Genomic DNA, 14,195 nt, shown 5'->3' on the forward strand with positions numbered 1-14,195 from the left:
TTCACTATATGATAAAAAATAATTATAGCCTGACAATTTCCAATTAGTGAAACGAGACGAGTCTCTAATTTTTTTGCTAGATACGGGTCGGATTGATCGGTGAGACGATCTCACGAGAAAATTACTCATAAAATTTTTAATGAAATAAAACCATTGACAATTACACTAGTTAGAAATTGATATAACTTATCAGTTACTAATTAATATCAAGGAACATAAAATTACAAGTTGGAATGCTACGAGTTCATGTATTGCTTTTGCTTTGATGGATGGTACAACGTAATATTAGTTTGAATGTATGGAGGAAAGCAAAGAGATCTTTTTTTTGGTCCCATCCAATTTTCCAGAAACTAAATTAAGGTTATGTCATCTCCAATAGCGTCAATCCAATTCGGCGCAATTCTTCACGTTAGATTGAAGTGGTGCAGAACTGTAGCTTGTGCTAAACATTTTTTTTAATTACTTTAATAGTATCAAATAAGTAATCTAAAAAAGGGTTCGTAGATTACAAATAAATTATTAATTTTAGGATGAAAGATTCTCTTTCGTTTGTTGGTCTTCTTTTTATAGGCATCAAGCATGAATATTGAACATTAGAGTTTTTATTAAAATTTCATTTGCTTTAGTCAATTATATACATCATATTGTAATCCTAGGAACACTTTTGATATGATATATAATACATTTATTTCCTTTAAATTTAAATACAAAAAATTAGATTTCGAGTTCTTAGAAAAACTCTGAACAAGAAATCTAAATATAATAAAAGCTTGTTCGATATACAAAAATATTATTATTGTATCAATTCAAGGGAAAAGCTTTCACCTAGAAAAATTTAAAAAAGATATTTTCCTAAAAATAGTAGTGGATATGAAAAAGAATGTGAAATAACGCTAATAAATTTATTTGATTCATACAGGAAAATGACATCATCAAGCAAAATTAATTATTCTCTATAGAAATTCCTCATATAATTAATTTATTTTGAACATATTAATCTCCCTGTTTATTCAGAAAATTCACAAAGATGTTTCAAGACTACAAAATTATATAATTTAGACAAGTCTAAAAAAAACTTTGCTAATTCAGTATGGAATGTCCAACCAAATTATTTCAATCAAAAATTCATAATTCTAAATGCCTTAGCTCAATATTTCAGTCAAATAAACATTTCTTCCCAATCAACACACGAAGCTGATACATAAAACTTCTCATATTATCTTGTTTATAAAGGGAAAGTAACATGAATATCTACAACCACTGGAGTCGAGAAGTTGAAGTAATTAGAAATGAACCAATTCTTATTTAAAAAGTTTTAAAACCCTTCTTGGAGCTTTAAATCAATCAATCACTATCTTGGCCAAAATTATTTTATTGATTATCCAATTTAGAAAGAAATAAATACCAACATAGTCGTGATAAATAAATAGCCACTAAAAACAGATTTCCAAAAAAGAGTTCTTATAAAATTTCTACAAAATATTTGAAAACTGATAATCAATTTTGTAATCATTGTTAGACAATATTCAAAAATTTCAAAAGACTAATTGATTTGAAATCATTAATGTCTAATAAATTCAAGGAATTGATGAAAAAATTATAAGAAACAAAAATAGCTTTTAAAGTGAACTTTATTAATTTGGACCTTCTTAAAAGATCCAAGATTTTAGAATAGATAAACTCAGTATTTAATTCTAGTAAAAAACTGAGCTCAATATGACTTTTTTTCGGACTACTTACAAAATTAAGCATATTACCAACCTAAAAAACTAATTTTTTTTTTCAAAAACAAATAAAACTTGTACCAAAAATTCCAAAAAATCTAATAAATTTTTTCCTTGAAACCCAGAGGCATGAGAATTATTTTTTAAAAAGAATCAATGAATATGTCAAATATAAAATCAATTGTCCAAAAGAAATTCTAGACATAGACAACAGTTCTTGTCAATTTATCATTTCTAATCATATATAATTTTCAGCCTTCAGAGATTTCTACATTCAGATAAATAATAATGTAGAAGAAATAAACTTTATTGTATTTAGGATTAGTTTCATAAATCATTATTACAGATGAAAATGACATAAGGAGTTTTAATAATATTGTCCGTGTGGCGCCCCAAAACCTCACAACGTAATCATACAACATGTGACGTCATATGCCACCAATTGTGGCGCCCCAAACCTCGCCACGTAATCATACAACATGTGACGTCATATGCATAAAAATTTTCATTTCAACGACGTAATAATATAATGCATATACGACAAAATAGTGCAATCACCACACTATCTACGTCACTGTAGCAGAAACAGTATAATAAATACACACATACAACTCAAATAAGACAATAAATTATACTATCTCTATCTAATATCAACTATAGGACTGTTTGACTAGACACACCTAGTCCTTCACCACTATCCTGTCTCACAGCATAGTCCTGTAACCTGTCCAACAGAAACAGCTCCCAAAGGGTGAGCATACACAACACTCATCATCGTAATACATAACAGTTATATTATCAACAATATAAAATATAACGTGAATGATAACAGAAATTCTCCCTTTGCTGTCTCTGGACAATCAATCCACCAACGATATCAACGTCATCACTCCCATACCACTGCAGCAACAACATCGACGATACGTCGCACCCCAACACCGGCGACAGCAATATCGTCGAACGAATAACATCAACGATACGTCGCACCCCTACTCCGGCGACAACAATATCGTTGAACGAATAACATCGACGGTACGTTGCACCCCAACACCGGCGACAGCAATATCGTCGAACGATCAACATCAACGTGACGTCTCCCAGCAAACGACAGCCAACAATATCACCGATAATAAACAACAACAGATATAATATCAAATCACCCAATACCAGTGATTTATCATCGTTCAACGCAATAGTATTCATCAATACTAAATAATAACAACATATGCTCGTACGTCAACACGTACCTGATAATCGAGTGTATATAAAATCTGGCTACTTCTTTGATCCTGAGGCTTGTGATGTATCTAAATAATTCAACAACAATTATCAGATCATTGTCAACGTATCAACACAGTCATAACAGCCTCAATATATAACATCAAATAGCCCAACAACAATTAATTCAACAAAATATAAAACTCAATTATATATTCTTATCGTTCAACAATTGAATATTCTGGTGTATTTAATTCACAATACTACCATCAAATACACCATAATTAATTAACTTCAAATAATAGGCTATTTTACAACATCCGTCAAATTAGGAAAACTTTATATCAACATGTAGCCTATACTTTGTAGACTCCGAATATATAATCAGAATTAATAACAACTGACAAACAACTCTCCAATCTCAGTTCAACGATTAAAAATCCCTAATTATAATAAATGGAGAATAATTCAAAATAACACCACTATAATCTTCTCTAATTCGTTAAAATCATACACTATTCAACAATCTTCAACTTCTGTATGATTTAACAATTTATCGGATTTATTCCAAAAATCGACGAATTTCAAACATCACCAAAACTATAAAATTTATACCTCAAATCGAAAACATCGTGTCAACGATCCCAGAACTGAAGTCGGTTCGTCGATTGGATAAACCGATAAATCGCATGATCGAAAAGAAAGTTTGAAACTGTATTCTCTCTTCACCTCTATCTCTGCTTGAACCCTTACTGTAATCGTAGATTTCAATTCATCCAGCGACTTTAACATTATATATATATATATATATATTATATATATNAGTGTTCTATGTTATATCCAAATTTCAAATCATTTGGACTTCATATGAGCAAGATATGTCACTAATTACCATTTTGTCCTTAAAATTAATTTATTATTTTTCAACTTATTTACGAAAATGCCATCAAAATAAATTGAATATTTTTCAACTTATTTACAAAAATGTCATCATACTATTTTATAGTTGTAATATCTCAGGCATTACAGTCCGCGATCCAAATTTTCTTTGATTCCGGTATTCAGAATAGAATTGGAACCAACAGTTCACAAAATTTGGATCAAATCCATTTACAAATTAAGAAAACTAGAATGGGAGCCCGAATTTTTCATCCGACTATTTGTAGTGAGACAATCAAAAACAAATTAAAAAAACCAAATATTACAGACATTATCCTCCAAACACAAATTGATTGAGAAAAAGAAGGAATAATACAAATTATATTTATGAATCAAAAATACAAAATCTACATGATGGGGCTATCTTCATGCGCAAATCATTTTCCTGAGTTTTACACAGAAAGTTTTTTTATTCTTATATAAGAATGTACAATAAATTTTTGAAATAGTTAGAAGATATGAAGACGGAAGAACTTTTCGCTCCTCAGAGAATAACATTAACCTTGAAGATTATATTGGCGAAGAAGGAACGCACAACTTAGACACGTAATGAATATTTTTATAGAAGCCCCAATGAATTGTAAATTGTAAATTGTGTATGTATATTGTAAATTCGTATATTGAAAAAAAAATTATTATGCCAAAATGATGCAACTATGACATCAACAAATCACTATTCAAGATCCTAAAAATACCCTTAAAGATACCTATAAAAGGAAAACCAACCCACAAAAGAGAGCAAGTTTTCTTCATTGCAATTTTTCATTCAAGTCTTTCAATTTCTTCTTTAATTATATTTTTTTCTTATTTTCTCCACCGACACTCATAGTGTTCTTCACTTTTAACCACTTCCAAACGTTTTTTTTAAGAAGTTGTAAATCTTTTGAAGATTCATATTGAAGTTGTTATTTTGATTCCAAATTGTGTGTTATTTATGTTTTCAAATATTTGTTTATATGTATACATATATATTATATACGCGATTAAACCGTCTACATATCCTTAAAAGATTTAGTTATATTTTTTGCAAAAATATACTCTACGTATTGAATGCAATCAGAAGCCAAAAGAACGTTAAATATTAAAGATCATTTAAATTCCACAATTTAAATTCCTGCTGAAAAATTCNTTATTATAATTATTTTATATGAATATCTCTTTTGGTGTCCAATTATCTCCTTTGTGTCACTTGGGGATCTATGGTATGTGTGTGTATATGATTAACCAAAATATAGTCATATCTTACCCAACAACATTATTAGATGACACGATAGCCATTTTTACCTCATACTAAATTATTACATTACATATCCAATTACGTACCAGCAATATCAGGACTTTGCACAAGAGTCAACCCTCCACAAGCAAAACGCAAGTCCCCCCACTCCCCACCAACCCGCTAAAGAAAAGCAGGTGGAACCATATTATGATACCTTTTGAAATTTATCAACTCCATTACAAAGCACTTCCGACCCTTTTCCAAGACTTCAACATCGCCATCATATCGAGCATGAGAATGCAATAACATACAGAAAGGTTATAAAAGACTTTTAGGAAGACGTAGTGGGACAAAAGTGCAGCCAAAGCAAATTGTGCCTCCGGCTTTGATAAGCAAATAGACAAGGAAAGAGATGTATATATATATATTTGAATAAAGTGGGAGTGAGTTCTGATGGGAGTTATTATAGGCAAGTCCAATGACTTGTAGGTTTACGAGGGGCCAGGTGGCTCGGGTTTGACGAGGGTGGAGTCATCAGATTGATTAGTGGGATAGATAAGGGCTGCAAGTGATATAGGCATGATACAAAGTGATTTCGATTGAAGGAATTGCATTGCAACTCCCACGTCTTCCTCCATGAGTTTAGCAACCTCGTTTTCAGTCTCCTCATTCGACCACTTCTCCCACACGTGCTGGTTAGATCCTATTTCACTGGTCTCACCCTGAAAGTAACAAAAAGAAAACTAAATTCTGTAAAATGACCCGTGCAAGCATGTTCATGTGACCAGTTGAAGTATTTTTAGTTACCTCCATGGATTGTAGCGGAATGTCGGTAACAAGTTGTGCTACTGCACCAGCCCCACCTAGCCTACTCATGCTTAAAACCTGTTGGAATTTTAAACTCAATAAACAGCCTTTTCCTATTTGGATCTCAAGAGGACTTGAAGAGTGTAATTCATGGAATGTCACGGGAACAGGTCACATCGGAGAATATTATAAACACAGAGAATCGTCTTGCACCGTATTATTAGAATAAAGAGCTACTTAAAATCCTTCAAGTATCCTTAGCAAAATCCAAATAATATATATACCACAGGGTCGCCAAATTAAGAACATGTCATGCTTTGAAAAGCAAATGATTCATTAAACATTTGAATTTAATTCCACTATACAATGCTAAAGCCTCGAATATAATCAACTCCATCAGTAAAAACCAAATGAAGTGCCATTACATGGACACAAGCCAAGACCCGGTGAAAGGAGAAATTCCATGAATTAGCAGGCTGCTTTTCGAGCAAACAAGAAAATTAACAGAAATACCAATCAACCATTAGATCTGAGTTTGCAGCTGGCTTGCAACGAAATCAAACCTACTAGAATGTCAAGAGACACACTGACATCTCAAGCATGATCCAAGGACGCCAAGAAAACAAAAAAGCAGAAAAAGAAACTTAACCCTAAAAGGATAAAGGTATTATAATCTAAGAATTCCAGTGCAATGGCACAAACATACAATAGAAAGTAATACTTGCGAACAAAAGAAATGATTAACCACTGAAAAAATGGGAAATCTGGTTCAGAAAAACATGAATTTTTCTTACCTTGACTTGAAGCCTCAAAAACTTCACATAGTCAAGTATCTCATCAAGCATGGCGGCCCTATCTGTCTGATAAAAGAGAATAGAGAAAGTAACACAAAACAATGCAATGATTGAAATTTTTTAATCCCTTAGTATTTCAACTTAGCATTAACATATATCTCAATGTTGAAAATAAGGAAAAATGGTTTAATTCGAGGAGATAAAGGACTTGTATCAAATGAAGTTTATGCACCTTGTTGCAGCTGGGAACAAGTTCTTGCAATGCCTTGATACGTTCTGATATCCTTTCTCTACGCAGCTGTATCAAAAAATATATACTTTACTGTAATATATTAGCATGAATTTAAAGAAACACTCATTTCTTCATCAGGATAGCATACTTTATAGCTCGTTTATATAAATATACCCGCTCGGCGATACTGTGAGGATCAGTTGCTTGCCCTCTTCGTGCGCGAACTCTTGGCCTAATTCCAGGTGCATGTGGAACAGAGACTGCAGTGCTTGGAGCCAATTGACCTTGAAAAGCCTGAGATATCATCGATTTAACAAATAAAGCCTCTGTTTTGGAAAAGCAAATACAAAGAGCCAACTGGAGAAACAGTTACCAACACTGATGACATATAATACTTCTGTTCAATGATCCAATGCCTATGGGTAATTCACTCACACTCAAAAATTGCTATTTCCTGTGAACATAGAGGAATTTATAGAGATTTCTGTTCATCTAGATTCTAGATTCCTTCTTTTCCTTCCCATGAAAAAATTGCAGAATTCTTGAGAAGCAACTCATGATACACTAATTTGGTTCTTACACTAAAGAGCAGAGCTCCTCAGGTTCAACTAATATTTTACCATCCAGAGAACTTTCACTTTGGTTAACGCCAAACTTTCCTTCCAGCAACAATTAACTTCTCGTTTATTGATAACATTATAAGTTTGCTAGCATAGACTTGATTACAAATGACAATCTCCAAAAAAGATAAATTATGAATCCAATGCCTACACCACATATAGATGAAATAACATTCAAGGAAGAGTTAACTGCTTTGTCAAATGACCATTTCTCAAAGTGCAACAGCCATTAAGACATATCTTAGTCTGACACAAAATCTCAGTAAACCAATTACACAAGTGATCACGAGACTAATGAAACCAACTTCGCACGAGCTTCAAACCACTTCCTGTCATAGTGTATGGAAATATAAGAAACTACTCACTCAGTAGAACCACATCATGGAATGCACTGAAATAGCCTAATTTTGTTGGCACTTGGTAAAAAATTAAGAATTTGAACTTCGTCATATGATCAAATTACTAAAATAGCCCGTATTGAGTCCTGCCATTGAAATAGCCTGGTTTTAGTTCCACTTGGTAAAAAATAAAGAATATACACCTCCATCATATGCATCAACATTCCAAACTAACTTATACCGATTCCTGCTATTTCCAGACAAAAACTACCACCCTACTTAGTATTTTAAAAATTTAAAAAAAAATTAATTAGAAAAGTAACGCCTACACCAGTTAGCTGCAACATAGGGTACATGCAAAGGCAAAGAATTAACCATATACTTATCCAAGAAATATCTGTATTATATTTACTGTACGACCTGCTGAACATGAGGCACAGGGTGGCGGATTGCATGGCCCTGTAAATGGTCAAAAGCTGGATATAGACTTCCAATGTTATTATTAACTGCTTCCCTTTCCTGCAAGAACATAATTCACCGCACCCCGTTACTGTTTTACAGACAATCAAACACCCAGAGAGGACCAGAAGGCGACGAGACCAACTTTACATAATACGTTGTTTTCGAAATATAAATTCTCCGCAAAGTAAACCGCTCCCTCGCGAGGACCAAGGGCGACGAAACCAACTTTACATAATATGTTATTTTCGAAATGTAAATTCTCCGAAAAGTAAGTAAACTGCTCCCTCGCAAGCCCCATACCATAGATTAAGTTCACTCCGTCCCAAGCACATCACACAGTTCACACATGACACAGTCTTGGGTACACGAGTTCTCATAAATTGAGACTCATATCAACGACAATTTAAACATAAAAGGGGGCGAATGCTAAACGCTAAAGCTTACAGGCTTAACCGTAAAACCTCCACCGTTACTAACCGCTTCACGACCGTTATCTAGGCTAAGCCCCAACGGAAACAACGTGTGATGGTGCCCACCAGAGCCTGCAGCAGCTGATCCAAGCTGAGATACACTGTGATTCAAAGATGCATTTTCAGACGAGTTGCCAGAGTCGGCCCCTGCCAATCCGGTATATGAAGGGATCGAGAGTATTTGCTCGAGGAAGTCATCTGCGGCGTACCCATCCGGTGGATTCGTCGTCATGCTGGTGATTTCAGAACGTTTACCGGAACTTTGGGGCTAGGTTTTGGGTGATGAAAGGTCGGAACTTTTCGCAAAAGTGGCAATGATTTGTGCTTTCATATGCTTTATGTGGGACGCATGCTTTTTCGAAAAGTGGGATTTTCGCAGAGAAAGAGTGGTGGGCCAAAAGTGTGATAAAGCAACTCTTCAGGGGTCCCAAAAATAATAGTTAAGGTTCTGGTGCATATATTAATTTTTTTTAAATTTTTGCATTTTAAAACATTAGGAATTAAATCCTCTGCAAAACAATGTGTGTGCTTGACTTTTGAAAAAAGCTGATTGTAAAAAATTTTCCAAAACATTACATTATTACTTATATGAAATTAATAAATTTTAAAAAAAAATTATATTTTTAATAAAAATCAAGCATAAAAAAGTTTATTATGCAAATAGGCATATGTGCGTGAGTTTTGGAAAATTGGATTGTCATAAACTTTTGTTTGTAATAAAGTTAGTCCCAACATATAGTTTATTTTCAAATTTCATTTTAACAAAATGTGTGTCTCATCTACCACACAATAAAAACAGAGTAATTGCGTATACGATACAAAAGTGTTGGAAATTTCAATCTACCTAGCCATCACTTGCCTAGGAGAAAACCCATCCTCTGATATATCAAACACCAAATCATCACTCTTAGACAAAGCATACACAATTTCCACCATACCAGGCCTTCTCGCTGGATCTCTATTCAGGCAAGCAACTGCAACGACCAAGGCACCCATCACGCTCTCCATCGAGCTCGACTCGTCCACGAGCCCATCCTCCATCCATCCTCTCAACCTCATCAACTTCCTCTCCTCTTTTCCATCCAAAATCCCATTAACGCTAGCCCACAAAACCCTCCCTTCTTCATCAATAGCCTCCCTACCCGAGATAAGCTCGAGAAGCACGACCCCATATGAAAAAACATCCATTTTGGTCGACACCACTCCATCGGTTAGATACTCTTGGGCTATATAGCCTTGTGTACCAACAATGTGCATTGTGATAGCGTTACAGCCTGATTTTGCTAGCCCAAAGTTGGCGATTTTGGCTCGCATATTCGAGTCCAAGAGAATGTTGCTACTCTTGATGTCCTTGTGCACAACTTTCGGCCTAGTGTGCTCGTGGATGTACTGGAGGCCATTTGCTACATCAATGGCGATTCTTAGCCTTGTTTTCCAACTTAACTTATCGTTCTTTCTTTGATGGAGCCATGAGTAAAGGGACCCATTTTCTACATATTCATAAACTAGGTAGCAATTAGCTTCTTCCGGTTCTATGCAAAACCCTTCAAGCTTGACCAAGTTCCCATGGTTCACCTGCAAAACACAAAGGCATCGCAATGTTTAGGGATTGAGATAATTATGAGCCCAACAAATTATTAGCTTCAACAAAGTGTCAAAATGAAATTTTTGTTTTCGTATTTGGTTACTTTTTGTAATAATAAAAAAAGAACTTTTAACTTATAAAAATCTGTACAAAAATAATTACCATACCATAGTGGAATCATTCGTGGATGATGACAGAGGAACTGCCAATAATCTGCGGTCAACAGCTTGGTGCTAGAATTTTTTAAATCCAAAAATAATATATAATTTCAATGAAGATATATATTAACATTTAACATAGAGGTGACACCACCAATTTTATGTCCTTTTCTCACATTACATTAATCCAAATCAATTAGCATTTTTAATTAGTTAGGATTAGGATTTTGCAGCAGATTGATGCACGCCAAATTAAAATATAATTTCTTAATTGATTTCATTCACATATAATATCCAATCCACTAGAATCTAAAATTTATAGAGTGGAACGATGTTTATATTTTTTCGATCGATTTTAATAATATAATTAGCTTTTTTTGTCGAACACACAAGTTCTGAAAATTGTCATCATAATAGGAAATTATTGATTTTTAATTATTATTATATCGATGCTTCAAGTTCGGTTTTGCATTTATTACAGAGAATTTATTTTTAAATTTAATTCGTTTCATATTGTCTTTAAATATACCAACGAACATTTTTTTATCTATATATAAGCACTTTAATTAGAAGTGCATTGAACTGAATTAAGCATGTTTGCATTGGAACGAATTTTAACATGATACAAATAACCCAAAAAAATAATAATAATTTAATATTTTTCGAATCCGAAATTCAAATTCCAAGCGACAATACACGATAAACTCACGTACCTAAAACTGATGTCATTTGGACCCACTAGTTAATAGTTAGCTTGAATTTGACCGATTCAAGCTTACGCGTAAGCGTACAAAAATTAATCAAATACTAATTTTTTTTCTAAAAATATATTATATTGAAATAATAATTTTATAACAACATAAATCTAAACAATCATCAACTCTTATCTTTGTTAAAAGTTAATTAAAATATAATTTTTCTAAAAAATGATAATTTTGATATATTAATTTTTATCGTAGTAACCTTCAATTTTCCCAACCCTCCTATATTGGCTATTAACCATTTAACAAATGAATAATTTGATTTCTTTTTTAAAAAATTATTATTATTATTATAAAAACGCAGTAAAAAGGAAGTACCTTCTGTAAAATCTTGAGTTCGTCGTAGGCATTCCATTTCATCTTCTTGATGGCATACACTTCTCCATCAATAATTCCTTTGTAAACAGACCCTTGAATCATCGATTTCTCATCAAATCCATTTGTTGCCTCCCTCAATTCATCAATCCCAAAAACTCTGTATTTATCCAAACACCCTGATACATCAGCCATCAAATTCACATCTTCCCCCATCTTCAATCCTATCCCTGATCTCCCACCCACCCCCAACTTCTCTTCATCACCATAGGACTTTCCTCCATTCTTCTTAATCATCCTTCTTTCGCGATACCATCCCCCCAAAACCAACACCAGGCTGACTGCACACACACCTAATCCTACTCCTAGTCCTATGATAGCACCTTTCTTCTCAGTCTCACCTACGACAAGAGGAGGGGGCACAGGTTGTGTCAGATTCGGAAGCCGTGAAACGGGCACGAAAATGGTGTCGAAAGTTTGGATGTTGTTGCCATTGACATCGGTAATAGACTGCGTTGTTGCCCCAAATCTTGAGGCGATTGAGCTTACGTTATCAGAGGGTTGGAAGACGTAGCTGACAAGATAATTTACTCCGTTTTGGACCTGGGTTACATTTGGGCACTTGCAGAAGATTGGAAAAGTTATGACATCACCGATGTTGAGACGAGTCGGCTCGAAGGTGGGATTCACAACTTCGACGGATTGGTAGGTTGTTAGGTTCTGGAAAAACTGTGTGGAAACTATGTAGAAAGTGTTGCCGCTCTTGATGGTGTAGGGTAGGGCCGCGTAAGAGATGGTGATGGAGCTGTTGACTGTGTTGCAGGAACATGTAATGGGAACGAAGAGGGATTGATCTGGAATTAGAGGGGAGGCCGGGGATGAAATGTTGCTGGGATTTGATATCATGAGGCGGCTGACTGAGAAGAGATCGCCTATTGAGGCTAAATCGAGGAAATCTGGAGCTGCGGGTCTGTAGAAGACGTAGGTTTGGCAGGGATATGCGGATTGGTTTGCTGTGCAGGTGTATCCTATGGTGCTGGGTTGAGCTTGGACATGGATGTTGCAGAGGAAGAAGAAGAAGAAGAAGAAGAAGAAGAAGAAGTAGAGTGTGGCTCTTACGTGGGTTGATTTTGTTTTCATTGTTCTCTGATTCTTGAGAAGGGTTTCCTGAATTTGATAGCTTTTATGCCACCTATATATTATATTTTCGGATTAATTAAAATTTATCAAAATTCCAAATTATGAATTTTCTTCTCATATACAGTTTGACAACCAGTAACATACACGTGGAATTATTCTCCTATCAAAACTTTTTTCGGACAAATATTGTTTAGTCTTAAAATATATACAATATAAATAAAATAAAAAAATTAATAATTCTGAATTCCATCATCATTAAAAAAAAGTCTCGAATAAAATATAAATAAAAAATAAACAGCAAGAGTAACTGAATAAAATAATATTAAGAAATATGATTTACCGTTGTACGAGTTCGAGTTAATAGTTTTATATTGCACTGATACATAGAATATAATTATTTCATATCAATTATTAAAATTTTAGTTTTATTTTTTAGATAAAATGAGTAATAACTCCGTGATCGAGCTGCTCTCCCCTGCGGGTTCTTCACGATATGTAAAGTCTTGACGACGGCCCCCATATCGACAAAATTTCCAGTCTATGGGTCAACTGTTGTTATCACCTTACTATTTTGGGTTTTAGTATTTTTATCAATAATTTTTATTTTCCCCGATATATATTCGATGCTGGCCTAAATACCCTAATCACGTATCTAAATGTACATATATCAATATTAATGTTAATAATGTTGATGTCACAAAATATAAATCATTAAATTTAAAATTGAGGTAATATTCTTACGATAATTTGAACTGACTCATCTAAATTCTACATGAAAAATAAATAAATAAATAAGTTGTGTCCCGGACTGCATTATATTTATTTTTTATTTTGCATATTTAATTCTTGAGATATGTTTTTTTTTTTAACTTTATTGAATATTGAACAATTTTTTATTCAATAATAATTTATTTTTCTATTTATAAAATTAGGATATGGTTGAATATTTAGATATTATGTTTGATTATTTTATTTTAATAATTCATTTTTGTATTCATTAACAGTAGTTAATTAATTATATAAGATTTTATAGAGTTTATATAATACAAATATATAATTAAAATGATATAGAAAAATTATTTTTTCAGTTTTTTTTTTAATGTGAATCATATGTTTTAAATATTGGTTATGTAAAAGATAATTAAGCTCATTTTATTAAAATTATAAATTTCCAACTTCAAATCTTGTTTTTTTTCAAACAAGAAATCAATGCTAAATATAATTTTTAAATTTCAAACCAAACACAAGATGAAATTCCAAATTTATGGATTTTCAAATATAATTCCAAATCCAATTCTATTTCTAAATCCAAATCAAAAATTTTAAGCATCCAAACACACTATTAATGTTTTAATTTAACTACTTTATAATTCAGTCCGTCTCAAACTTTATATATATATATATATATATATA

General features: G+C 33.1%; 2 protein-coding genes across 3 annotated transcripts; both read right to left on the bottom strand.

The window, feature by feature from the left end:
* Positions 1-5,100: 5,100 nt before the first annotated feature.
* Positions 5,101-9,232, bottom strand: LOC140969622 (transcription factor UNE12-like). Of its 2 annotated transcripts, none has more exons than XM_073431021.1 (7): positions 8,798-9,232; positions 8,312-8,410; positions 7,108-7,227; positions 6,934-6,999; positions 6,702-6,767; positions 5,908-5,985; positions 5,101-5,822 (listed from the first exon to the last, which is right to left on the bottom strand). In XM_073431021.1, the coding sequence occupies exons 1-7, from the start codon at positions 9,053-9,055 to the stop codon at positions 5,592-5,594; spliced, it is 918 nt and encodes a 305-aa protein (XP_073287122.1). In that variant the 5' UTR covers positions 9,056-9,232; the 3' UTR covers positions 5,101-5,591. The 2 variants fall into 2 exon arrangements, with proteins under 2 accessions (XP_073287122.1, XP_073287123.1); XM_073431022.1 differs by having other exon boundaries at positions 8,831-9,224.
* A 313-nt stretch (positions 9,233-9,545) lies between these two features.
* Positions 9,546-12,815, bottom strand: LOC140969621 (serine/threonine receptor-like kinase NFP). The gene is made up of 2 exons (XM_073431020.1): positions 11,646-12,815; positions 9,546-10,398 (listed from the first exon to the last, which is right to left on the bottom strand). The coding sequence occupies exons 1-2, from the start codon at positions 12,780-12,782 to the stop codon at positions 9,664-9,666; spliced, it is 1,872 nt and encodes a 623-aa protein (XP_073287121.1). The 5' UTR covers positions 12,783-12,815; the 3' UTR covers positions 9,546-9,663.
* Between the last annotated feature and the right edge of the window lie 1,380 nt (positions 12,816-14,195).

This window comes from Primulina huaijiensis, unplaced genomic scaffold (assembly GCF_012295235.1).
Source record: "Primulina huaijiensis isolate GDHJ02 unplaced genomic scaffold, ASM1229523v2 scaffold42415, whole genome shotgun sequence".
Taxonomy (NCBI): Eukaryota; Viridiplantae; Streptophyta; class Magnoliopsida; order Lamiales; family Gesneriaceae; genus Primulina; species Primulina huaijiensis.

What these genes read in the sequence shown, in the direction of transcription:
- LOC140969622 (XM_073431021.1), bottom strand. Translation starts at nt 9,055, where the DNA reads ATGACGACGAATCCACCGGATGGGTACGCCGCAGATGACTTCCTCGAG. An exon ending in GAGGTTTTACGGTTAAGCCT is followed by an intron (nt 8,411 to 8,797) that starts GTAAGCTTTAGC and finishes ATGTTCTTGCAG; the next exon opens with GAAAGGGAAGCAGTTAATAA. An exon ending in TTTTGAGGCTTCAAGTCAAG is followed by an intron (nt 5,986 to 6,701) that starts GTAAGAAAAATT and finishes AAATTCCAACAG; the next exon opens with GTTTTAAGCATGAGTAGGCT.
- LOC140969621 (XM_073431020.1), bottom strand. Translation starts at nt 12,782, where the DNA reads ATGAAAACAAAATCAACCCACGTAAGAGCCACACTCTACTTCTTCTTC. An exon ending in AACTCAAGATTTTACAGAAG is followed by an intron (nt 10,399 to 11,645) that starts GTACTTCCTTTT and finishes TGTGTTTTGCAG; the next exon opens with GTGAACCATGGGAACTTGGT.